A 27,171-nucleotide genomic window follows, 5' to 3' on the forward strand; every position below is an offset into this window, starting at 1 on the left:
TGGAACTGATAATAGTTTCAAAACATGGTAGCGATATATTGTCCAGGACTTTGAGCCATACAGCAGGATATTCAGGACACCTGTCTGATAAACTGCTGTCTTGGTATGGAGTTTTATACTATGGTCATTCTGTATGCCTTGGGTCAATTTTCCAAAAGCAGCGCTGGCTTTGGCTAATTGAGCAAGTATGTCATGACATACATTTATGCTGGAGGACAGTACACTTCTAAAGTAACAGAACTTGTCAACAGCCTTAAGGACCATACCAGCAGCAGTGATCACTGGAGTGCTGGGCTCTTTCTGAACAGGCTAAGGCATAACTTCTTTCTTTCTGAGGCCCACCGTGAGTCCAAAACAGTTAGCAGAAGTAACAAAGCAATCAAAAAGCTCCTGGGCATCCTTCAAAGAATGAGCCCACATTGCACCTTCATGACCATCAGAAGGTCACAGATAGTTGCAATAACCACTTTAGTGTGAGCCTGAAGTCTCCAGAGACTGAAAAATACTGCCATCTGTTCGGAACTGCAAGGTATGCCCAACGTGCAGTCCTTAAAAGCAACTAACAGCATAATTGAAAAGTAGATGAACAGGAGAGGAACAAGAACACATTCTTGCTTTGTACTGTTTGATATTTCAAAAGGTGGTGATGCCTCTCCATTGTTTGGATGTGACCGAGCATGCCATCGTAAAAAAACCAAACAATGTTGGTGTCTTCCTCTTTCTCTAACAGGTGGATGGGAGATTGGTTTGGGAGTTTTCCAAGAGACTTAAGTAGGATTAGCTTTAGTATAAATATTTTATATTTTAGGTCAGTGGTGGGCAACCTTTGGCTCAGAGCTGCATGCACTCCATTGGCATTCTGCGTGTGGCCCATGAGACATTTAATTTACTGGTTGCCCATGCACAAGATTGTCACTTTCTGGTGGTTTTCAGCCTCTTAGTTTTTGTTTTGTTTTGTTTTTCTTCTACCATTATTACAAAACTGACACGCACACAAAGCAAGTACTTGTGAAGTGAGGTGTATGCTGACTGCACACATCATTGTGAGCGCCATGCACTCCTTCTGCATTCAGTCTAAGTGCTGGTACTATTTAACTGGCACACCTTGCAAATTCTAGGTCAACATGAATATTTAGCAAAACTACCCTGTCTTAGGAGAGACTGTCTTGGTTACAACAATCTTGCAGCCCACTGAGATGAAGGAGGGCCTCTCCTGTGGCCCACTCACTAGTGGTCCCTCACTGTTCTAGGTTGACTACATGAATCCTAATGTAAATTAATTGAGAAATCACCATTATGATTCAACTTGTTGACTGCACGATACCAATTTTGTTTAAGGGAAGGAATAGGGAAGCAGGGAAAAATACTGGGAATATGTTTGGTTTTGATGAATATACTTCAGAGGTGTATTTTGACTACAGTATATCTTGGTATTTCTGCAGTTATATTTCCCTATCTGCAAATACTTCTAGCAAAGACCTGCAGCAAACACATTTTTAAGAAAATGGCTTCTAAATGTTTCTTTCCCCACCATTAATTCCAAATTCAGCAGTTTCTAATTAGTTGTCTTCTGTCTGTGGGGAGCCTGTTTTTGCTGTAAATGAAACCCAGCATACAGTTGACTGAAGAATTGTCCTTTCTCAGGGGCTATGGTTACACTAGAGAATTTTGTCTATACCTCTCAGCCAGGAGGCACAATGCTGCTGTCAACAAAAAAAAGCTATGTGGACGCTCGGCCGGGGGGGGGTCTTCTCTTGACAGACAGGGCATCCAGAACAATGGGCAGACCTGTCTGCTGTGCTTCCAGGTGCCTGTTTTGTCGAGAGAGCAGCCAGGCAGTCTGGCCGCTCTGTCAACAGAGTAGAGCGCTCTTTCCATCACTTTTAGTGATGGACAGAAGTTTTGTCCAGAAGTATCTTCAGACAGTGACTTCTGTTGACAGAATGATGTAGTGTAACCATAGCCAATAAATTCCACAATAACAAGAGACAGAACAGTTCAGGTTAAATCCTTTTAAAGTTAAAGCTAGTTGCAGAATGGGTTTCACATGTGATAAACAGAAAAGCAGTCCAGTAGACTTTGAAGACTAACAAATTAATTTATTAGGTGATGAGCTTTTGTGGGACAGACCCACTTCTTCAGATCATAGCCATACCAGAACAGACTCAATATTTAAGGCACAGAGAACCAAAAATAGTAATCAAGGTTTACAAATCAGAAAAATATTATCAAGGTAAGCAAATTGGAGAGTAGAGGTGTGGGGGAAGTCAAGAATTAGATTAAGCCAAGTATGCAAAAGAGCCCCTATAATGACCTAAAAAATTCCCATCCCAGTTCAAACCACTTGTTAATGTGTCAAATTTGAATATAAAAGAGAGTTCAGCAGCCTCTCTTTCCAAAGTGTTGTGAAAATTTCTCTTCAGTAAGATGCAGACTTTCAGGTCATTAACAGAATGGCCAACTCCATTAGAGTGGTGGCTGACCGGTTTGTGGATCAGGAGTGTTTTTATGTCTGTTATATGCCCATTAATTCTTTGTCTAAGAGAGTTTGAAGTCTGTCCAATATACAAAGCATCTGGGCATTGTTGGCACATGATGGCATATATGATGTTAGTTGAGGAACATGAGAATGTGCCCATGATTCTGTGAATAACCTGGTTAGGTCCAGTGATGGTATCTCCAGAATAGAATGTGGACAAAGTTGGCAATAGGCTTGTTGCAAGGAAAAGTTCCAGGACTGGTGTTCCTGCAGCGTAGACTGTGGTTGTAGGTGAGAATCCTCAGAGTCAGGAGGTTGTCTGTAGAAGAGAACAAGCCTGTTACCTAGGGCCTTCTGGAGTGTGGCATCCTGGTTAAGGATAGGTTGTAGGTCTTTAATTATGCGTTGCAGTGGTTTGAGTTGGGGGCTGGAGGTAATGAAAACAGACATTAAAAATAAAAAAATGTTATAAAAATATATAACAGACATAAAAACACTCCTGATCCACAAACCAGTCAGCCACTCTAATGGAGTGGGCCATTCTGTTAATGACCTGAAAGTTTGCATCTTACTGAAGAGAAATTTTCACAACACTTTGGAAAGAGAGGCTGCTGAACTCTCTTTAATATTCAAATTCGACACATTAACATGTGGTTTGAACCAGGATGGGAATTTTTTAGGTCATTATAGGGGCTCTTTTGCATACTTGGCTTAATCTAATTCTTGGTGAACCTCACCCGCCCTCCCACCCCTCTACTCTCTGATTTGCTCACCTTGATAATATTTTTCTGATTTGTCAACCTTGATAACTGGTTTTGGTTCTCTGTGCCTTAAGTATTGAGTCTGTTCTGGTATGACTATGATCTGAAGAAGTGCGTCTGTCCCACGAAAGCTCATCACCTAATAAATTATTTTGTTAGTCTTTAAAGTGCTACTGGACTGTTTTTTTGTTTTCATAGTGTATAGACGAGCACGGCTGTCTGTGTGTGATAAACAGATGTTTTATTTGAAGAGAGAATAACAATTTTAAAAATAGCAGCATTAGCACTTTTGTTTGATTCTGCTGGAAACAATAGCGGCAATTTGACTATATATCAATAATTTTTAAAAGGCTTCACATGCTAAATTGCACTGTGAACATCTATATAAATTATTCACCTTGTAAGAAACTACACCCTATCTCACGCTCCCCATTTTATTAATCTGTGCAGTACTACTAAATCCACACATGCTTTTCCTTATTTTCAATAATGGTATCTGACATTGTTCATGGATTGGTTCCCCTTCTCAACTTAATAACTAAAACTTCTTTATTACATAATAATGGTAGTTCTCACTATTTAACATATTAGGGCACTCCATTTTAGCTACGGCTTCCTCCAGTATAGCGACATTGGAAGAGTAGATCAGTGGCTCATTCAGCCAGGAAAATCCTTGTACTCTCTGAATTTAAACAAGTAATTCAAATTTTGCACATAAAAAAGTTAAAATTTCAGTGTGCCAAGGGATCTGAAAATCTGGTATGTGTGTTTCCTTACCTGAAACAGGGAAGTCTTGGTTAAAGTTTACAGTTTCTGCTATCTTGTGTACCTGCTTTTGGTCCAAAGCTGTTATGTGAAATTATGTGTTTAATGATTTGGGGTGCTATAGATTGGATTGTAGTTACTAGATCACTGTGTTCTCCTGCCATACCTAGGCACCTCCAATACAAATACCAAGGCAGCAATGCCATCCTAACTCAGTTGCAAAAAAAGGTTGCTAGAAATCTCCCCGGCTCCCAGCACATCTTGTCGGTGAGCTGCAAAAATAGGAAGCATTCACATATGGATCCTTCCCACTCACACTGGGCAAATGATAAAGTTGGAGTGCAAACATCTCTGGTTTCATTCATTTCTGTAGAGAAGTGGTGGTATTGCTCACCTGAACTCCTACGACCAGCTGTTGTGAGCACTGGTAGCCATGTCCTGAATTTTTCAATTGATTGTATCACTGGAGAAGTGCTTTGACTTGACTGGCAGCAGCAGATCCCAACATATTAAAGCAATACCAAAATGTTTTTAAAGTACATCAGAAGTAGGATGCCTGCTAAACAACTAGTGGGGCTGGTAGATGGTCAAGATACAAAAAGGGCACTTAAAGATCACAAAGTCACTGTGGAGAAACTCAATGAATTTTTTGCTTCATTCTTCACCACTGAGAATATTAGGGAGATTCCCAAACCTGAGCCATCCTTTGTAGGTGACAAATCTGAGGAATTGTCCAAGTTTGAGGTGTCATTAGGGGAGGTTTTGGAACTGGTTGATAAACTTAACGCTAACAAGTCACCGGCACTAAATAGCATTCACCCAAGAGTTCTGAAAGAACTCAGATGTAAAACTGTGGAACTGTTAACTGTGGTTTGTAACCTATCCTTTAAATCAGCTTCTTTACCCAGTGACTGGAAGACAGCTAGGCTGGGTCTACACATGCTCCTTCCTTTCGAAAGGGCGTGTTAATGAGCAGGTTCGAAAGATGCTTATGAGGCGTTGCAATGAATATGCAGCACCCCACTAGCATAAAGGCAGCCACGGCGATTCAAAAGTGCGGCTTTTTGAATCGCACGCCGCCCGTAGAGACGGGACCTTCCGAAAGGACCCCCCCAGTTTTCGAAAGCCCTTCTTCTGATCACAGATAGGAAGAAGGGCTTTCGAAAACTGGGGGGGGGTTCCTTTCGGAAGGTCTCATCTCCACGGGCGGCGCATGATTCGAAAAGCCACACTTCGGCATCGGTGCAGCTGCCAGTATGCTAATGAGGCTCTGCATATTCATTGCAGTGCCTCATTAGCATCTTTTGAACCTGCTCATTAACATGCCCCTTTCGAAAAGAAGGGGCATGTGTAGACCCAGCCCTAGTGTAACGCCAATATTTAAAAAGGGCTCTAGAGGTGATCCCGGCAGTTACAGACCAGTAAGTCTGACATCAGCACCAGGTAAATTAGTTGAAACCACAGTAAATAATAAAATTGTCATACACATAGAAGAACATAATTTGTTGGGCAAAAGTCAGCGTGGTTTCTATAAAGGGAAATCATGTCTTACTAATCTGTTAGACTTCTTTGAAGGGTTCAAACAAACAGGTGGATAAGGGGGATCCAGTAGATACAGTGTACTTGGATTTCCAGAAAGCCTTTGACCAGGTCTCTCACCAAAGGCTCTTATGTAAATTAAGTGGTCATGGGATAAGAGAAAAAATCCTTTCATGGATTGAGACCTGGTTAAAAGAGAGGAAGCAGAGGGTAGGAATAAATGGTAAATTTTCAGAATGGAGATGGTTAACCAGTGGTGTTCCCGAATGATCTGGAGAAAGGGATAAACAGTGAGGTGGCAAAGTTTGCAGAGGACACTAAACTGCTCAAGATAGTTAAGACCAAAGCAGACTGTGAAGAACTTCAGAAGGATCCCACAAAACCAAGTGGTTGGGCAGCAAAATGGCAAATGAAATTTAATGTGGATAAAATGTAAAGTAATGCACATGGGAAAAAATAACCCTCATTATACATATAGTATGATGAGGGCTAAGTTAGCTACAACTCCTCAGGAAAGAGATCTTGGAGTCATTGTGGATAGTTCTCTGAAAACATCCATGCAGAGTGCAGTGGCAGTCAAAAAATAAACAGGATGTTAGGAATCTTTAAAAAAAGGATAGAGAATAAGACAGAGAATATCTTATTGCCCTTGTCTAAAATCATGGTATGCCCACATCTTGAATACTGCGTACAGTTGTGGTCACCTCATCTCAAAAACAATATATTGGCATTAGAAAAGGTTCAGAAAAGGGCAACTGAAACTATTAGGGGTTTAGAATGGGTCCCCTATGAAGAGAGATAAAAGAGACTAGGACTTTTCAGCTTAGAAAAGAGTAGACGAAGGGGAGATATGATAGAGATATATAAAATTATGAGTGGTGTGGAGAAAGTGAACAAGGAAAAATTATTTACTTGTTCCCATAATATCAGAGAGGGCAGCAAATGAAATTAATGGGCAGCTGTTTAAAACAAATGAAAGAAAGTTCTTCACACAGTGCACAGTCAACCTGTGGCGCTTCTTGCCAGAGGAGGCTGTGAAGGCTAGAACTATAACAGGGTTTTAAAAAGAGCTAGATAAATTCATGGAGGCTAGTTTCATTAATGGCTATTAGCCAGTATCAGTAAGGAATAGTGTCCCTAGCCTCTGTTTATCAAAAACTGGACATGGATGACAGGAGAGAGATGGCTTGATCATTACCTGTTTGGTCCACTCCCTCTGGGGCACCTGGTATTGGCCACTTTTGGCAGGCAGGATACTGGGCTGGATGGACCTTTGGTCTGACCCAGTATGGCTGTTCTTAGGTTCTTCATACCTTACTCAGTGTCTGGTCACATTCCACTGGGTTTGGGGGAGAGTGGGGTCTATGTTCCAGCTGGTACCTCCTCTTCCATGCCATCTAGCTGTGTGCCCAACAGTTTGGGCCAACTTCAGCTTCCTGAAAGGCTGGGTCAGCCTCCCAGCCTGAGAGCTCAGGATCAGCATCTGGCTCCTCTGGTGGCTGGGATCCAACTGGGCTTCTGGCTGGGGCTTTTATACAGGTAGTCATGTCCCCCCTCCCGCCACCCATCTTCTGGTCAGGTAAGGAGGCAGGGCTAGGCTCTGCCCAACAGGGTTCAACAAGAGGTTCCCCCTCTTGATTTTTAGTGAAATACTGATGACATTTCTTCTACATAAAGCATGATAGCTTCATTCCAGTTAATTACACTAATGCCCCAGAGAGATCCAGTAAGAATGGATCTGTAGCCCAGTCCATATGCAAAAGAAGATCATGTATCAGCATGACAACTGCTGCTGTGGTCTTGTATCAGCCACAAACTACTTTGGGAGAGGCGTTACAAAATAAAACGGTTGGCAGAGTTATTAATTACTTGTTTACCAAAGAAAATACAGCTTTTAGGCATGTCTGTTCAAATAGTTGATTTTTTTTTCCAATATTCTTTTGTTGTAGGTTTCAGATGAGTAATTATATCCTTTCACACTCTTTAGAGAAACAGGGTGAAATTTTGCAGTATGTATTTTAAACAAGGTAGAAAAACAACCTTTTTAACATGGGCAAGGATCATAGAAATAGGACTGGAAAGGACCTTGATAGAAATGTAGTTCTATTTATATAACCCAGTACAGCATGTCAGTACTTATTCTTATAAATCAACTTATAGATTTGACATTTTCCTGGAAAAAATGATGAAGGCAAAGGTTAGTATGAGTCAGAGATGCAACTGAATATCATGTAAATATAAAGGGCTTTTTAAGTTCTTTTTCAAAGGGGCTTGCTGAGACAGTAGGAGAGGATACAGAAGACTGTTCTTTGAAGAGTGGGGGGATGACTAGATTTGAGCAATTGTACCAATCTTTGGTAGAACAAGCAGCTTTCTAGCAATAGATAATTGGCCAATAATTGATAGAATCTTTTGGTGTCATACAGGGCCCTCCCAAATTCATGGTCCCTATTTGTAAATTTCTCAGTCCTAACATTTTAAAAATCTGGAGTTTTATGGTGCCATTTAAATCTTAAATTTCATGTCATGGTAACAGAGCATACATATGTATTTAAAATGGCAAAATATAAACATGTAAAGCTCTTAAGGCTCAGACTTTCTCAAACTGGAGGTTGCAAGTGTGACTCCAAGTTTGAGAAATGCTGTTGGATGGGCTGTGTATACTGCTGTCTGGCTATGTCTACACTAGAGGGTTTTGTTGACAAAACTCATATTTTGTCAGCAAAATCTGCGGAGCATCCTGATTCCCAAAGCATTCTCTCACCAGTAAATAAACAGTACACAGCACTTTTGTTGACAGTCTTATCTTACACCTTATAACACAATGCCTCTGTTGACAGAAAGCCAGTCTGGACATTCTGTGTCAGTCCCCGCCCCAAATTGAGAGATGGCCTCCGGGACACCAGGCAGCCCTGCCTGCTGTGCTTCCAGTTGGCTATTTTGTCGAGAGAGCTGCTGGGCAGTCCACCTGCTCTCTGATATCTTATGGTAAAAATTTCTGTTGACAAATCCCTGTAATCTAGACATAGCCTCTTTTATCCCTAGTGGAGCAGAAGCAGTAGGCCCTCGTGCAGAATTTCACCTCTAACTAAGTTCATTTACAGCAACTTGAAAGGAGAGTTTATTTTCAAGCCCTTACTGATGCAGAGAACAGTTTGAAAATGTGACTCAAACTGTTCCTTGAATAGAACACACTTTTTTATTTTTTAAGATTGCATTTTTTTTAATGTTTGGGATTGGCAATAGGAAGGTGAATTCAGGAATAAGTGTATCAGATAGTATAAGAACCAGTAAAGTAAGCTGAAATAAGGGAAGTGGATGCCTTTCTGCATGCCCTGCTATGCGTACACCTTTCTGAAATGGAAGATTCTAAAGCAGCTAGTGAAAAATGGCTGCTTCTTCTTCGAGTGTCCCCGTGGGTGCTCCACATTAGGTGTTGGGCTCGCCCGGCACCGCAGATCGGATCTTCCAAGCAGTTTCTGCCGGACCGCGCATGCGCCAGTGCGCGCCGCTCCCTTGCGCGCTCCTGGCCATGTGCGCGATCCGGTCCCCGCCAGTTCCTCTTAACTGCCGTCAGCTGCAGACGGAATCCGACTAGGCTACGGCCAAGTTAGCGTATTCAATGGTTTTAATTGTTTTTCTTTAAAGTTTTCAAGTTCTTAGTCTATTGTTCAGTTAGACAGTTGTTATTTTCAAAAAACAAAAACAAAAACAAAAACAAGAAACAACAAGCGGGACGGCATTCAGTCCAGTCCTAGTAACAAGCGGAGCACCAGAGGCCAGGAGCCTAGGGCCATTAGCCCTCCTGCCGCGGCAGGCTATCGGAGAGGGGGAAAACAGCACAGATAAGGTGCTAAGTACCCCATTAACAACTAAAAGACTCACCAACAATGTCCTCTTCAGGATTCAAGAAATGTGAGTCTTGCCGAGAGGCAATGCCAGCGTCTGATGGGCACGGTCACTGCATAAGGTGCCTTGGGGAGTCCCATGTCACGCAGAAATGCTCTTTCTCTGCAAAATTAACAGCCAGAGCAAGGAAGGACAGGGAGATGCGGCTTAAAATGCTGCTCTTCGACAAGGCCCTCCAGCCAAACGTGCCGGAGCGGCCGCAGCAGGAGGGACCCTCCGGGGCCCATAAAAGGAAAGCTGCCTCCCTCACCCCATCAGCGCAAAAACGGAGGAAAGTCTCCCCAGCCCGATCCCTGCCAGCAGCAACAGCGAGCGGGACGGGAGGAGCGCACAGCCCCCAGCCGCAGCAACAGCTGATCGGCAGCAGCACAGAGAGCCACGTGGAGGCGGCTCAGCCTCTGATAATCAAACAGCTGCCCCGCACCGCAGGCAGGGCGGCGGCTAAACAAGCGCCGGTACCAGCGGCACCGACCCCCGGGGAACCAGCGGTGCAGAGCGCGCAGGCACGCAGCCTGCAGGCACCGGAGGACACCGCCCGTGTGGCACCGCCCATGAGCGTGCCGAGCGCAGTGCGGACAGGGCCGAAATCCCCTGCACGTCAGGGGGCGGAGCCACCCCCGCAAGGGAGGGGGAAGGCTGCACACAAAACAAGGCACTGCAGCCCCTCTCCAGACAGGGCTGCAGAGTTGCTTTCTCTCAGCCCTCCTCTTATGCTGCAGACTCCAACTAGAAGGCAGGGGTCTCCCCTAGCCTACCCGGAGCCCCCGTCTCCATTTTTACAACCAGCCTCGCCCTGGCTGGGACCACCTTCACCCCTCCTGGGGTTTGAGCCACTGGAGTACTATCACAAATCGCTCTCTCCAGTGTCCCAGGTCTCTCGACGATCTCGCTCCCCCAGACGCAGGGGGTATGCACCAAGGGAGTGGTCCAGGTCACCTTCCCAAGAACAGTGCCCATGCTGCCACGGTCGTCCCTATCACGCGGGGCATAGACACCACCGGCAGTCTACCAGGGAAAGATCCCCACAGACGGTCCCGTATCCCCAAGGGCAATCGCGAACGGGGACAGAGACTCAAGTATCTCAGGGGGAACTGGTTATGGAACCCCGAGATTTTCCCTTGCAAGCTTCCAGCGAGCAGATATACCATCACCAACAGGAACCAGAAGGGTCCAGAGAGGCGTATCCTAGTGGTTCCTCGCTCTCCTCCCCGGACGAGGCTATGGCCCCGGGGGACGTCCATCCTCCAGACGATCTCAAACAGTTTCAAGAGCTGTTTAAGAGGGTGGCCTTCACGCAAGGCATCCAGACAGCAGAGGCGCAAGAGAAACACCATAAGCTCCTCAAAAATCTGAGACGTCCGGCCTCCTCCAAAATAGCAATACCGCTTGATGAAGCGATCTTGGAGTCCGCCACTATGATATGGCAGACCCCTGCGACTATTCCGCCTGTCCACAAGAGAGCGGATAAGAAATACTTCGTGCCAGCGAGGGGCATGGAGTTCCTGTTCAGCCACCCACAACCAAATTCCTTGGTGGTGGAGTCGTCGCAACAAAGATCAAAGACATCTCAATTCAAGACAGGGGGAACAGCCAAAGATGCCAGGAAGCTAGAGCTGTTCGGCAGAAAGGTCTACTCCTCCCCCACTCTGCTGTTGCGAATGGCAAATTACGCAGCGCATCTAACGAACCATAATTTCGACAACTACACTAGGTTAACCTCCCTCATGGACTCGCTTCCAGAGGACAAGAAACCGGTGCTCAAGGCCATCGTGCAAGAAGGCTACGCGGCCTCGAGGACGGGAGTTCAGATCGCCCTGGATGTTGCGGACACAGCAGCACGCTCCACAGCTACGGCAGTGGTGATGCGAAGGGAGTCCTGGCTCCAGACTTCGGGTATACCGAGGGATCTGCAGGCAAAGATAGTCGATCTTCCCTTCGACTCGCAGAAGCTGTTTGCTGAATCAACTGACTCGGTCCTTCATTCCAGTAAAGACTCAAGAGCCACACTTAGGACCCTGGGGATTTACCCCCCTCCATACAGAAAGAAGAAGTACTACCCTCAACAAAGACGGTACCAGCAACAGCGTCCCCAGTACCACAGGGGTTACGAGCAAGGGCAACATCAACAACACCAGCAGTACAGAACTCCCAGGCGGCGTTCCCAACAGAGCCGTGCATCCTCAGGGCAGGGCCAAAGGCCACAAGTTTGACACACAGATCCAGGGCTGCGCCATCACTACCATCGCACAAGGTCATCCGAAGCGGTTATTCCACCATCGCCTCCGACCATTCTACGACCAGTGGCAAAGGATCACCTCAGACAAATGGGTGCTGGAGATCATAGCCACGGGGTACGCCATCCCCTTCCAGTCACTCCCACCGCCACGACCTCCACCCAGGCCCCACCTCCAGGAAGCCTCCCACGTAGAGAGGCTCAAGCAGGAGGTACACCATCTCATGCTCATAGGGGCAGTGGAAAGAGTGCCGGAGCAACTGCAAGGGAGAGGGTTCTACTCGAGGTACTTCCTCACGGAGAAAAAGACAGGAGGCTGGAGGCCCATCTTAGATCTTCGAGGCCTCAACCGTTACCTGCGCAAGCAACGCTTTCATACGATCACAATCGCCTCCATCCTTACGGCACTAGACGATGGAGATTGGTTCGCAGCCCTCAACTTAGAAGACGCGTATTTTCACATAACTATCCATCCGGCTCACCGACGATTCCTCCGGTTCATGGTAGGCAAAGAACATTTTCAATACAAGGTCCTACCGTTTGGCCTCTCCTCGGCCCCCAGAGTCTTCACCAAGACCTTTGGCAGTGGTGTCAGCCTACCTGCACAGACAGTGGGTATTTATATTCCCGTATCTGGACGACTGCCTACTCAAAGAGGCCTTGAAGGCGGAGGTACTACGCATGATACGCGTCACAGCAGGCACGTTCTCTTCGCTCGGCCTGGTTATCAATCTGGCAAAATCAAAGATAGACCCCACACAGGACATAGAGTTCATAGGGGCACGCATAAATTCTATTACAGCGAGAGTGTATCTACCAGAGACTTGCTTTCGGGCCATCGGCTCCCTCGTGCAAGTCATCACCTTCAGCCCGACGGTGCCGGTTCTGACGTGCTTACAGCTGCTGGGCCACATGGCAGCAGCGACGTTCGTAGTACAGAACGCCAGGTTACACATGCGCAGCATGCAGCAGTGGCTGGCGAGCATATACAAACCGGCAGCACACACCGTTCACAGGGTGGTGTCGCCCACAACAGAGGCGCGCAAATCCCTGCAATGGTGGGTAAACCCCAAGAACTTGCTAACAGGGATACCCTTCCACCAACCACAAATATCGCTTTTTCTTACTACAGATGCCTCCCTCATAGGGTGGGGAGCACACATGGGCGAAGAGGTGACGCAAGGGCTGTGGTCCTCCACGGAGCAGTCACTGCACATAAATATACTGGAGCTCAGAGCAGTGTTCAACGCCTGCAGACACTTTCGAGACCATATACAAGGCAAAGTAGTTGGGATCAGTACAGACAATACCTCCACCATGTTTTATATAAATCGGCAAGGAGGAGCTCGGTCCCGTGCCTTATGTGCGGAAGCAGTCCGGTTGTGGAACTGGTGCATCGCCAACAATATAACCTTGAAAGCCTCGTACTTACCAGGCGCTCACAATGTGAAGGCAGACCAGCTGAGCAGGCGTTTCGCACTCACGCACGAGTGGCAGATCCGTCCCAATCTGCTACGACCGATTTTTCATGCATGGGGTTTTCCCCAGATAGACCTGTTTGCTACTCAACACAACAAGAAGTACGCACGATTCTGCTCCAGGGCAGGACTGGGACGGGGGTACCTGGGGGACGCGTTCGCGATCTCCTGGAGGGGCCCCCTGCTTTACGCTTTTCCTCCCACAGTGCTTCTCCACAAAGTCTTGCAGAAAGCCAGGAGGGAAGGAGCCTGAATGATCCTGATAGTCCCAACGTGGGATCGACAGCAATGGTTCCCTCTTCTCCTGCACGTCGGACTGTCCACCGATGCCCCTTCCGGTGGCGCCGGATCTGCTCACGCAAGCCCAGGGGTCCATAGTGCATCCGCACCCCCAAGGCCTGCGACTACAAGCGTGGTTAATCCATGGCTCAGCTCCCTAGAGAGCACATGTACGGAGGAAGTGCAACAAGTCCTAGAAAGTAGCAGGAGGGCTTCCACCAGGAAGACCTACAAGCAGAAATGGACTCGCTTCACTGCATGGTGTTCTACCAAACAGCTAGCCCCCCTTTCGGTGCCGATACCTGTAATATTAGAGTATCTACTGGACCTCAAGAGAGGAGGACTCTCACTATCCTTGTTAAAGGTCCACCTTGCCACCATTTCAGCGTTCAGATACGAAGAGGAAGGGCACACGGTGTTCGCCCATCCCATGGTTACCAGGTTCCTCAGAGGGTTGGTAAACTTATACCCCCCTCAGAAACCGCTTCCACCTTCGTGGAACTTGGACCTGGTGCTTAATGCGCTAACGGGACCACCGTTCGAGCCTTTGGCCACGGTTTCCCTCCACCTCCTTACGATAAAGACGACCTTTCTTCTCGCAATCACGTCAGCTCGCAGGGTGAGCGAGCTTGCGGCAGTTATGGCAACGCCACCCTGCACTGTTTTTTCCAAGGAGGCGGTAACCATACGGCTGCATCCAGCCTTTGTTCCTAAAGTTTCTTCTGAGTTTCATATTAACGAACCTATTGTTTTACCCTCATTCTATCCAAAGCCTCATAACTGTAACAAAGAGGCGCGCCTACACCTCCTGGACGTGAGGAGGGCACTAGCCTTCTATATAGACAGGACCAAGTCCTTCCGGAAAACGGATAGACTCCTAGTCTCTCTCGCTCCCAAATCGAAAGGAGAAGGTCTCTCTTCGCAGAGAATCTCGAAGCACATCGTATCCTGCATAAAAATGTGCTACGAACTCAAAAAGACTCCTTTACTGGCCACGCCCAGGGCTCACTCCACTAGGGCGGTGGCGGCATCAACAGCCTTTTTCAAGTGCGTTGCGCTAAAAGACATTTGCAGAGCGGCGACCTGGTCATCCTGTGACACCTTCGCCAAACATTACGCCCTTCACAGGGTATTCCAAGAAGATACCCGTCTCTCGACAGCGGTCCTCTCGGGGACAAGCTGCACATAATCCGATCACCCACCTCCTATCTTGGGTTACTACTGGGTAGTCACCTAACGTGGAGCACCCACGGGGACACTCGAAGAAGAAAGAAAGGTTACTCACCGTAGTAACGGTGGTTCTTCGAGATGTGTCCCCATGGGTGCTCCACTACCCGCCCATCCTCCCCGCTTCGGATCTCTGTTTAGTGTTTTGCAGGAGCATCCAAGGCGGTTGGTCAAGGAACTGGCGGGGACCGGATTGCGCACGTGGCCAGGAGCGCGCAAGGGAGCGGAGCGCACCGGCGCATGCGCGGTCCAGCAGAAACTGCTTGGAAGATCCGATCTGCGGCCCCAGGCGAGCCCGACACCTAATGTGGAGCACCCACGGGGACACATCTCGAAGAACCACCGTTACTATGGTGAGTAACCTTTCTTTCTGAAGCCACTTGTTTCTAATGCTTCCAGAATACTGTGGTGCAACAATTAATTTTCTACGAGATTTTGAAAGTGTCTTGTTTAATATGTTACTCCTGGGAGAATTCTGCACCAACAAATTAAAAATTTTGCTCATAATATTTAAAAATTCTGTGTGTATTTTATTTGTCAAAATAATCATAATAGTTAAATTATTTTGGTAATTCATTTCAAAATACCAGGTAGAATGTTATGTCTGTAACAACACAGAGAACAAAACAAGATTCCCTGGGAGTAGAGAGTTAAACAACAGTTTCTGTTTCTCTGTTATCCTTTTGTTGGGAACCTCTGTCACATATGCCAGGTAGGCACATATTGAGGGAAATTACTGCCTCCAGTCTGACACACCCACACCTTCTTCCCCTCAAACCCCATCAACTGAGTGTCGGACAACCCCACACACCCCCTTTCTTCCCAGAGCCCAGCCACGGAGAACTTCCCCAACACAAACACCTGCATCACTTCCTTCCCCATCCCCTCCAACTCAGTTGCAGGGCATCTTCCCAGAGCCCAGCTGTGGGGTGGTCTCCTGGCTCAGACACAGCACCCCCTCTCCTCCTACCCTATACCCTCCAGATCCTCCTCCTCACCTCCTGGCAGCCTCCTGTATTTGCAAGGTGAAGAGCCAGCTTCTGCTGTGTCCAATAGCCTCTAGAAGCCACCAGCAGCTGTGCAGCACCAATTCTGCAGGGAAAAATAAAACTGCAGGATTGTGCTGTTACATGGCCTCTTGTGGGAGGGGAGCTGTTTGGGACACTCTTTAGTCACTCAAGGTAGCTGCAAGGAAAGTATGATGTGGTGAAGTGTCTTTCTACTGATATCTGAAAATAAAGCTGGGCTAATAGAACTGGCATTAATATCCTCTGGCCAACAGAAGAGGGAGCCAATTACCAAAGGCCTGTGGGGTGATGGAGGCAGTTGGGAATAGAGCCCATGGGGGATCTAGCCTAGGCCTTTGAAACACGTAGCAGAGTCCAGAAGTGAAAAAATCATACTCTGGATTGTAACAGAGAGAAAAGAACATCCTGTGTTCTAAGAAGGGAAGGATGATTACACTTGGGATTAAAGTCAACCGAAGGCAGAGTCCTGATACAAGGGTGAAGGGTTTTACGGAATAATATTAATAAAACTGACTTTAGTTTGGTAAGTTATTTCTGTAACATGCATTTACATCAGTGATACAGAAAGAAGGGAAACTGAGGAACAGCAGTGCTTCCACACGGGGAGAGTATATGACTGGGACACACAGATTGCCTGAAGTGTGCTCTGTCTGAAATCTCATTCCTCTGTTTCTATGATCTACCAATTCCACACTGCCATATGAAAACAAAAAGGCAATCCAGTAGCACTTTAAAGACCAACAAAATACTTTATTAGGTGGTGAGCTTTCGTGGGACAGACCCACTTCTTCAGACCATAGCCATACCAGTTCTGTTATGGTTATGGTCTGAAGAAGTGGGTCTGTCCCACGAAAGCTCACCATCTAATAAAGTATTTTGTTAGTCTTTAAAGTGCTACTAGACTGCCTTTTTGTTTTGATAGAATATAGACGACACACAGCTCCCTCTCTGTTACTGCCATATGAGTTTTCCATCTCTCACATTCCTAATATTTCCAAAAAAGTATGCAAAAGTCAAAATACATTACCAAATTATGAAGTTTCATCATATAGTCAAGGGGTTATCCATTTCCAATGAAATATAGGATTCATATACTATAGTATTGCCAAGTAAGTTTAAAAAAAAAAAGTTAGTTGCTATAGTTGAATATTTAAGCTCTACTTAAATTTATATGGTAGTCTACAGCACCACATAAAATGAAACAATCATCGAGATTCTGTTCATAAAAACAGTGTACTCCACTAACTCATGACACTGAGAAATTGTTCAGAACTCTGACAGAGCTGAGTACCCTGGAACTATATTTCCTTTGAACGTTACTATATATTAAATTGCAGCTTTGACCTCTGTGGTCCAGACTTCTATCATCCAACACCATCTGTGGTCTGGCATCCCTGTAGGGCTCCACAGCCACCCTGCCTCTTCCTCCGAGTGCCCCCCCACACCTGCTCGTCAGTTTCCTATTTCTTCCTTACTTCTTGTCTTGGAAAAAGAGAGACCATCTGCCGTCATGGCCTGTATTTCTCTGCTCTAATGATCACTAGTTAATCCCTCCCCTGTCTAAGTGTGGGATTTGTATACCCTTGTCATAAACAATTTATTATAAGTTATTAAATATCTTTGTAATTCCCACACACACTGCCCAACATAACTTTAAAATTGATCTTATCTTTTCAAGTCTCTCTTTGAAAGATGCTATACTGAGACAAGATATGAGTTGTTAGGTGAATTTACTTTTTCCTTCAAGAGGTTTCTGAGAGGGGAAAGAGAATTAAAATTAAGTTATAGGATAGCTTCACTATGTATTATCAAAAGTAAATCCAAAATAATGTTTTAGTTTGTATGCATTCTCAAAAATCACCCCACCTGTGTTACTCCTCTCCAGATCTTCTAAGATTTTAATATTTTGCTTTGAAGTAACAGACTTTACAGCAGATCACATGAGACTAGGCTAATAAATTCTAACCTTGCTTCTCATATTTGAAGTTGGAGGGCCTGTTTTGGACAATTAGGTAGTAAAAGGTAAGGAGAGAATAGTTACAGGAATTAAAGCTGAGGATTCTTAACAATTCTGAACTAAATCTTTGTGTTGCCTGCTGGAATATAAAAGGCTTACATCACAGTCCAACATTCTCATTTTCCACCAGAGACAATAAGACAGACAATTTTTTCATCTAAATAGTAGGACATTTTTTGGAATAGCAGATGAAGGTGGTTGTAATAGTCGTAATCTTGAGCATATCTTGAAAGAGTGGCAAAACTTCTGTTGAGTTAAACAGGAAGATGATTGATCCCTTTGCAACACAAAATATATGCAGTGTAGCTGTGGCCATGTCTGTCCCAAAATATTTTCTGTGGCATCCAATCAGTTTTGAAGCAGTAGTCACTATAGTGGCTAATGTGATAGCAAATCAGCCACATTATTCTGAATGTCTATATATTTTTCAAAACAACTAGCCACACTCAATTGGCCATATAGCCACATGTAGCTAGTATGATGGACACCTTGATATTAGACATTAGCTTCAATGGGCCTCAAGAATAAATATAAGCAACACTGTTTAAGGAATTAGGTATGTTATACTAGTGTACAACTGACCTGTTCTTCCTCTTCCACTCCCCTCCCTCCATCTCTCTTTTTAAACTACTGGTATAAATGCCAAAATTCTAGTTCATTTTTGATTGCTGCAAGGATACTGTGATTTATCCTTTTCATATTAAGGCATTCACTAGCAATGGAGTGGTTTCTCTAGATACTCATTCCCCACTAGTGCTACCCATTAAAAGTTAAGTTTGCATAACAGGTTAACAGAAGCATTTGCCAAAGCAGTATAGAATGAACTTTATAAAAAATTAAGAGAAGAAGAAGAAAATTTAGAATATTTTGAGGTGTATTCTATATGGACAATGATACAGATTTTAATGGCATAAATCCAAGGAAGTCAGAAAGATGTAAATTTTCTATATAACCTTAGGGGCAAATTCATCCTTGGTATAACCATAGCTTGCATGAATTTATGTCTGAGATTAAATTTGACCTCACAGATCTTGCCGTAACTTGGTCATGTAAGATCCCTGATACTTAGAAGAAAAATTAAACCAAAGTTTTACTTGATATTCCTTACACACTTATCTGTGGACTATACTGATGGTGGCAACCAAAAATGCTGTTTCATGATAAATGGCTTAACAACTTGAACAGTGGGTTGTAATAAGGAATACAGAATAGCAGTAAAGTGCAAATGCTTAACTGTGAGGGTAATTAAACATTGCAACACCTTACCTATAAGTGTGGGTGATTTTACATGATTTGAAATCTTGATATCAAGTCTGGATGTCTTTCTAGAATACATGCTAGATCCAGTTCAGCCAGAAAGTATATGCTGGATGCTGGAATTATCAAGTGAAATTCTGTGACCTGTGATTTGCAGCACGTGAGATTGGATAATCACAACCGTTCCTTTTGGCCTTGATCTATGAATATTTTGCACTTCTGTAAACACCCATAAGATGACATAAAAGTTCCTAGCAGCCTGTGAAGTACCTGTGACAGTCCCCCATGGCCAGGGTGCCACCTCGAAATAGGGTACCAGTGAGTCCCCTGATTTACCAACCTGGACTCCCTCTCACACTGTGCTGCTGTAACAAACTGCAAAGCCCTCCAAGCTTGCCCTCACCCAAATATCTGCATACAGGGGCAACACCCAGCTGTGTTCATGAATATTCTGCCAGCTACTGCTGCATGAACCAAGATTAGAGAGGCTCCAGCCAAAATACCCCCAGCCCAGAAACCCAGAGCCACACCATCTGCCCCTCCCAAAATCTGACCAGTATAAATATATCACCCAGTCTGCCACTTCAACAAAGTTAAGTGGACATACACCACTCCTTATTCCTTATCTCAGATTTTTCCCTACGCACTTTTCCCAAACTACACTGTTGGAGGTAAATAAATATAAACCAGACTTATTAACTGCAGATAGATTTTTAAGTGATAGCAAACAGATCAAAGTAGATTATCAAAACGAAACAAAAATGCAATCTAAGCCTAATGTGCTAGATAGGATTTGAATCAAGCAGCATCTCACCTTGTGACATAGTACAGGCAATTTGCCGATGCTTCATAAAGAGATAACAAGAAGTCCTGTGGCACCTTATAGACTAACAGATATTTTGGAGCATAAGCTTTCATGGGCAAAGACCTGCTTCTTCAGTTGCTGTGATGTGTCAATTACTTCCAAACACAGAAACCCATAATGTGGTCTCTGTAAGGTTCCTATTGTATTCAGTTCCTGGGATAATTCTAGTGAGAATGTGTATTTTCTCACGTAGGCCATCAATATTATTTGACCTTTTTATTGCTGTACTTGCCTCTTAAATAGTCCTGCGGCAGCCTCAAGTGAGCTCATCTCACCCTAACTGATTCATAGCCACCCCTCCTTGGCTGCTTCGCCAGGTCAGCTGCTCATCGCAGCCCTGAAGTATCCCTCTGTTAATTTAGCCAGGCCATTCTCTCCCCTTTGCAGCTAGTCCTGGGGCCTGACCCTGTTGCGCTTCATATAGAATGGTAGCACATACACCTTAACAGGCTATTAATGTTCAGCAGATTAAGACTTTTAGCATGATACCTCATATGACATATGTTGTACAAAATAAATCCTATCAACATGGAAGGTAGCGGGTCAGGAGCAGAGTATCTCCTTGGCAAAGAATGTCACATTAGATATTATCACCATTTAAAAGATGAAGGGGGAATGAAAAACTATTACTTACCCCAGATCCCACTGTAAATTGGATGGAGCCAGAAGCAGAAACAAAATTTCCTGACTACCCTTGCTATAATCACAACATAGTCCCATGCTATAATCACAGTACATAGAAGACTTTCTAACAATGAGCTGTATATGTAGTGTCAGAATGTCTCACCGTAAGTGTGTAGGGAACCATAAATGTTGCTATACTGAAACTCTGATCTCTTGGGCTTTTTAGACATTACAATGGGGATGTTTGGACAAGAATGTGGGAAATGGCAAAGAAAAGTAGCATTTGAAATGAGAAATCTGTTATATACTTTTTCATGTTTAACTAAAAATGCTCCTCAATGAAAGTCTACTTTAAAAATGTCCATGACAAAAACAATTCTCCCTGTTGATTAGTTGTGGTGTTCCAGAAAGAAACTGATCAATTTTAACCTTTTTTTTTTCTTTTTCAGGAAGCAATGGAGAAGCCAGTTCACCAGCGATTGTTTGTGACAAGAATTTTGCATGAGTTTGAAAGTGACACATTTTTTCCAGAAATTGACTTAGAGAAATACAAACTTCTCTCGGAGTAAGTATAAAGAAGTGTAAATAATCTGAGATGATGGGCTACAGTTCACCTTCAAATAACAGAAAAATAAAAGACTTGCAAATCATTTTGATTTATTTTTAATCCCAGTTAGGGCCATATTTACTCTAATTTATTGCTATGTAAATTTTCAAGAACTTTTTATTTGAATAATATGGCCCAGAGCTAATGTGCTGTATCTTCAAGGAAAACATTTTAATTCAAAAGAATTAATGGACTCTTTGTCCAGTATTGTAAAACAAATTAAGGCTCCAAAATTATAACCAAAAATGTAAGTCTAATGAAACTGCTCACATAGGTTTAAAACTGCACGTGTGTAAATATTTGAAGAATCAGAATCTTAGTTTGTTTCATCCTATTTGACAGAAAAACACCCTACATTTGTCTGCAAGGTATTTGCTGCAGCCTTAGCAAGAGCTTGCAAGTTTTCCTCCCAACCCAAGTCCTGTTCACAGGCACAAATCTTTCACTCAAATTAAGTGCTTCTTTAAGCTTGATCTATCTGGACTGTTTGGATGGGCAGGGAACTTGGTTGAAACTCAAATACTGATGATGATGTAACTAGTAATGCAGTTGGGATGTAGTATCTCAAGTTCATCAGTTGCTAAATCCAATCTTTGTGATACTAATCAAATCTGTTAGAGTGTAGTATCACCATGTGGCAGTGCTCTCTTGAATGAGGCTGGTTTGAGGGGAACTGAAGACAATTCCCCTTCAGTTCCTACTTATAGCCACCATGAGTATTGTAGCGCTGGTTTTTCAGACAGGAGACTGCCTCTTCCTCTATATTATTTTCAGCCCATTCAGCACATATAAAGGTAACCTAAGGGTAACTATGAGTATTAATTCCAAAGATATTGTGGTATAATTGAAATATGGGGGAACGTTTTGAAAGGTCATAAAACTTTCCTGCTATGTACAGAACTGCCATAAAACTTGTAAAAAATAGAAGACGCCTTTATAATTGCAATTCTTTTTGATCTTCTGAGTAACCCTCAGTGATCCCTTGCAAGGTATCGTCTGGTTTTTAGAAGCGACTTTTAAACAAATCAAATTTTTTCAGAATGTATTTTAAAACTTTTTGTAAATGCTCATTATTTTTGATTGGTTTGACTCCTTTTGACCTATGTTTTCTTAATAATGACAGAAGATTAGGGTTAGCTTTGTTATACACACTTACCAAAATTGTTAAGTACAGTAAATCCCCCCTTTATGTGTCTTCAGGTTGTGCGAAACTCACTTTAACGTGAGTTTCACACAACTAGAAGATGTGTAGCTGTCAGCCTGCTTAGCTTCCCACAGCTTCAGGCAGCTAGACGAGGTAAGAGCCCCTTCCCAGACCAGCACTAGGCACCACTCTGGGAAGGTAGGGGGAAGGCTTTTAGCTCATCTAGCTGCCTGCTGATGTGGGCTAAACCCCCTTCCTGGAGCAGCGCTGCTGTCAAGCTGATAGCAGCCCTGCTCTGGGAACGCAGGGAGAAGGGTTTTAGCTGAGCTCAGGCAAGCTCAGGTTATTTCCCCCTTGCTGCCCCCCCCCCCGCGCGGCCCCAACTCAGCCTCTGGCGCACTACAACCTCGTATGGGGCTTGGGCTCCAGCCCCTGGCACAGCACACAGGGCTCTGGTTCCAGCCACCTGCCCACCACCCCCACGGACCCTGCTCCAACCTCTGCAGACCTGGCTTCAACCCCTGTGGCCCCAGCTCAGGCTGCCGCCGCAGCTCAGCACCCACACACAGCTCCAGCTCACCCACCTTCAGCCAAGTCCTGGGGAAGTGGCAGCCAAAGATGCTCCCCACCCAGAGCCCTGGGGAAGAAGCAACCTCAGGCTGTACCTGCCCAGAGCCCCAGGGAAGCAGCAGCAGCAGCTGCAGGCTCGGGAACATAACCCTCACATAAATCGAGGGTCTACTGTAATCAACATTCATAACATGGGAATACTGTTTTGCTTTTCAGACTTTTATAAAATTATGGGTTTTTGTTCTTTTTCCTCTCCTCCCCAGATACCCAGGAGTCCCTCTTGATGTCCAGGAAGAGAACGGAATTCAGTACAAATTTGAAGTGTATGAAAAAACCGTTTAGATATAATTAATAAGAGGTTTATTTTACTGATGCATACTGTGGACATACATTAAAGTTTCATTATATATACATATTTTACATATTTACCAGCAAAAATTATATCCGAGTCAGCTTTTTTTTAACTTTTTAAATTACCTCCACAGTGCTCTATCACATAAATAAATATACACATCTATTTCAATACCTTCTGGTCCCAAGAGGGAGACTTTCTGCCATAGTCATATCTTATTTGAATGCTGGTTCAGGGTATAGACAATCTAACCTTTATGGGTCCATTCAAAACTTTATGCACGAAAAGTCACCTCTGTGAATCAACATTCGTCAGCGGAGGAGCAACTGAAGTTATAATAGAACAGGGATCAGCAGCCCATATCATGCGTGCCAAGAGTGGCACGTAAGCCAATTTTCATCAGCACAGGAGGTGGGAACTCAGCCCCACCCCTCCGCCTCCTATGCAGCTGAGAACTTGCTCAAAACCATGCTGCTTGTGGCTTAACAAAAGACCAACTGATGCTACCAACTACCACCTAAACCCTAAAGCTCTGCATCTTTATTTATTAATGAAGCTGTTGTAAGTATGACTATACATAGATATAAAAGTATCAGCAGCACTCTGACTATACATAGAGGTCAAAAGGTCATATTTCAGCACTTCACCTCAGAATGGTTGCTGACCCCTGTAATAGAAGATAATTCAATCATAAGATGTATACTGTCTATATGAGTGTGGCAGAAGACAATTAGGAGGTTCTGTTCTGCCCTCCTTACTCGGAGGTTAGTGAGAGTTTTGCCTGAATACGGAATACTATCTAAAGGTCTAATGCAAACCCCACTACCATTGGCTTCAGTGGAGTTTGGCTCAGGTCCTATAACCTTTACAGATAGCATCTGTATTTGTGATTTACATTCCAAGTACCATATATATTCATTAGTAAATAAGATCTTACCATAAAGATAGGGAGTTAAAGAATGATTTTTGAAACCTCTGTTCTCTATTGTGACAAATCTTTTATGTGTGAGAGTGGTAGTTTGAAGTGGCCTAATACAAAACACCATTGCACTGGCATGCCTGATGTCAAATATGTTAGGAAAGGCTAGGTTATTTTAAAAACACTAAAGCCCTTTCTCACCGACAGAGATAGCATACATCTTTATCTGTTGTAAGTTAGCTGACAGTGTCTTCAGTTCAGTAATATAATAAACACTGATAATTTGCAAATATGGGATGACCCTACTACTATCAACTGAAAAAATACACAGTAAAATTCCTTTAATCCAGGACATCTGGGACCAGACAGGTGCCGGATTACCAAATTTTCCAGACTACTGGACATCACCGTAGGCCCCGCACTCTAGTTCAAATCCCCCATTGTGCTCACCACCCCATGCCCAGCTGCAGGTAATCCTCCTGTGCATCCCCAGCTTCTTCTCTACCCTGCACTCCTGCAGCTTCTTCACCACCCATGCACTACCCCCACCCCACGTGCCCTGGTTCAAACCCCACAATCATGACTTACCACCCCATGCTCCTCCAGCTGCTTCCCCACTCCTGCACATCCCCAGCTTCTTTGATACCCCACACTCCTGCAGCTTCACCACCCCTGCATGCCCCGGCTGAACTCCACCCCCCAGCTCCTCTGTAGTCCTAACCCACCCCAGGCTTAACCGACCTGGCCCCCTCCCACAGCCCCAACCCACCACCCAAGTCCCCTGACTTAACGTAAATTTTGAGGTTTGCCTATCTCAGGTGACTTCTGTATGCCAGACCATCAAATTTTGCTGGATTATCTCCATAAATAAGACTGTTTTTGCAAGATGCCAGACCATCAGGATTTCTGAACCATCAGAGGCCAGATTACAGGAATTTTACTGCACTTACCTCTTTTGGGTAAAAACGTCTAGCCACGGTGCACCCCTCAAAGGAGTAAGGGACTTTGAAGTTGCCCCAGCACTTTGAAGTACCAGCAGGTGCGTCGCAGCTAGACGCATGCCCGTACTTCGAAGTTTAAAAGTTCGGAGTTGCTGTGGGGGGGAATTTGCTTAATGAAGTGCTGCCTATACACAGCAGCAGTTCATTAGTCAACTCCCAACACCCTAATTATCATCCTTGCTTCGAAGGAAAGTGGTAGTGTAGACAAGCCCAAAGAAACCAAGGGGATTCTTTGCATGGTGAAGTACATCACATAATGAGGGTGATAGAAACTGGCCCTTAATTCTTAAATAACAGAATATTAGCTGTTTTCTTCATTACTGATTGTGCACCTGAAAGTTGGTTTTGCTGAGCTGTACTGCATAAGGGATTCAAGATTAATGTTGGAATTTACTTCTGCTATCGTTCCCTTCAAGTATGGATCCACGAAGGAATGGCAAGTGGTGATGCTGTGCTGTGTATATTGTTACATGTATATAAGTTTGTAAAGAGAAGAATACTACCAAGATCATTTTCGGGTGGTAGGTAATGAGGCTAATGTTGAATTCCCACATCTGAGAATATTTTGTTACTCTATTTTACTGGAAAATTCCACTTTAAAAACAATTTCCACCATATCAATGCTCTTATGAACCAAGAAGTTTTAAAGATAATGCGTACAGAGAGTAACTAAATTTTTGGGTGTTTTAGCTTTTGTTGCCAGATATTTTAAGATATTCGCCATCTGGAAATCAGTGCTTAAGACAGGCCATCTGAACACATGCCATGTACAATTATTTTCTTAGCTACCAGGCTGACCCCAAAACAAAAACAAAAATTGAACAGCTCTTCACCCCAATCCTGATTTTTCTAAATTTAATGAATTACTCACATATAACTGAGACATCACACTTCTTGTCCATGTGAATCAGAAGAAATGAAGTGGAAAAAGTCTTATTTGATTTTTTCCCCTCAAAAAAATAAGGGGAGAACAAGAAAAAAGTCAAAAGCAGTAGAAAAGGCAAGAAAGGAAGGAGTGTTAGTGGAAAAGGAGCATGACATCTCAGTTTCCATCTGCTAGAAATTTATCAACCATTTCTAACAAATTGGATCATCTTCTCAAATTTGTCTCAGGTCCCTGTTCTCCAAAACATTGCCTGCTTTTTAGCTACCAGGTCAGCTGTCCCATGCTTCTCCCCAGAGGCAGTCTACTCTTTCATTTAACAAATATGAATCATTTGGCAGTGACCAATACAAGAGAAACACTTCCGATGGGTTAGAGAGTTTCCAAGGAGATGGGATGTGTCCAGGGTTTTATTTCTGTTGGACTAGCATTCCACCATCTTTTTTTCCCCGCCACTGCCATTTTTTAAAGGTGTCTGGGCAGCTCCAAGCTGCACATGGCTTTTTAAGGAGCCTGCGTCGCTTCCCTGCCTGACAGCCTCCAGCCAGCTGCACCATGCTACCCAGCTGAGGCACTGCCACCAGCCTCAGCCTCACAGGTACATTTGGAGCTGGGGTGAGGGGGGGCTATTGGGGGCCCAGAGCAGAGGGTAATGGTGGGGCTGGGGCAGACCAGGAGTAGGGGAGGGAGGCAGAGGGGCTCTCTCCACATCAATGATTATTCTGGAGTCTTTTGTGCTCCCACCACATCATTTTCTGAAGGATATAAGCTAGTCCTGGCTAGAGAGACTCATCTTGTAATCGTCATTTAAAGTATTCAACTCTGAACATTCAGTACAACTAAGGCTTTCTTTCCGCTACTTATATATATATATATATATATATATATATATATATGTTAGCTTTCATCAAACGAACATAAATAAAAATAGCAGTATAGCCATGGTAGCAGCAGCAGAGGATGGCTGAGGCATGCCAAGGACGTACCCACTATATTCAGATAGACACGTACTCAGTGTGGTTTAGCCATGCTTCCACCGCTACTGCGAGTGCTGCTATGACATTTACACTCTCACTAGCTTGATGAAAGCTAGCACAAGTATGTTTACATGAGCAGGGAATCACAGTCTGAGCATACAGTGTAGCCCAATAGAACTGAGCATCGTTTTCTAACCAAAATTACATTGGTAAAATCAGTTGTAGAAAAACACTGTATATTCTACTACCTTGGGGCT

General features: G+C 44.3%; 1 protein-coding gene across 1 annotated transcript in view; it reads left to right on the plus strand.

Annotated features, from left to right (window-relative positions):
* Positions 1–23,247, plus strand: part of DHFR (dihydrofolate reductase) — a 41,374-nt gene extending 18,127 nt beyond the window's left edge. Inside the window, exons 5-6 of the mRNA XM_074994218.1 lie at positions 20,911–21,026; positions 23,046–23,247. Coding sequence (XP_074850319.1) covers positions 20,911–21,026; positions 23,046–23,124 — 195 coding nt within the window. The 3' untranslated portion in view covers positions 23,125–23,247. The remainder of the gene's footprint in view (positions 1–20,910; positions 21,027–23,045) is intronic.
* The last annotated feature ends 3,924 nt before the right edge of the window (positions 23,248–27,171 follow it).

This window comes from Carettochelys insculpta, chromosome 5, assembly GCF_033958435.1.
Source record: "Carettochelys insculpta isolate YL-2023 chromosome 5, ASM3395843v1, whole genome shotgun sequence".
NCBI lineage: Eukaryota > Metazoa > Chordata > Testudines > Carettochelyidae > Carettochelys > Carettochelys insculpta.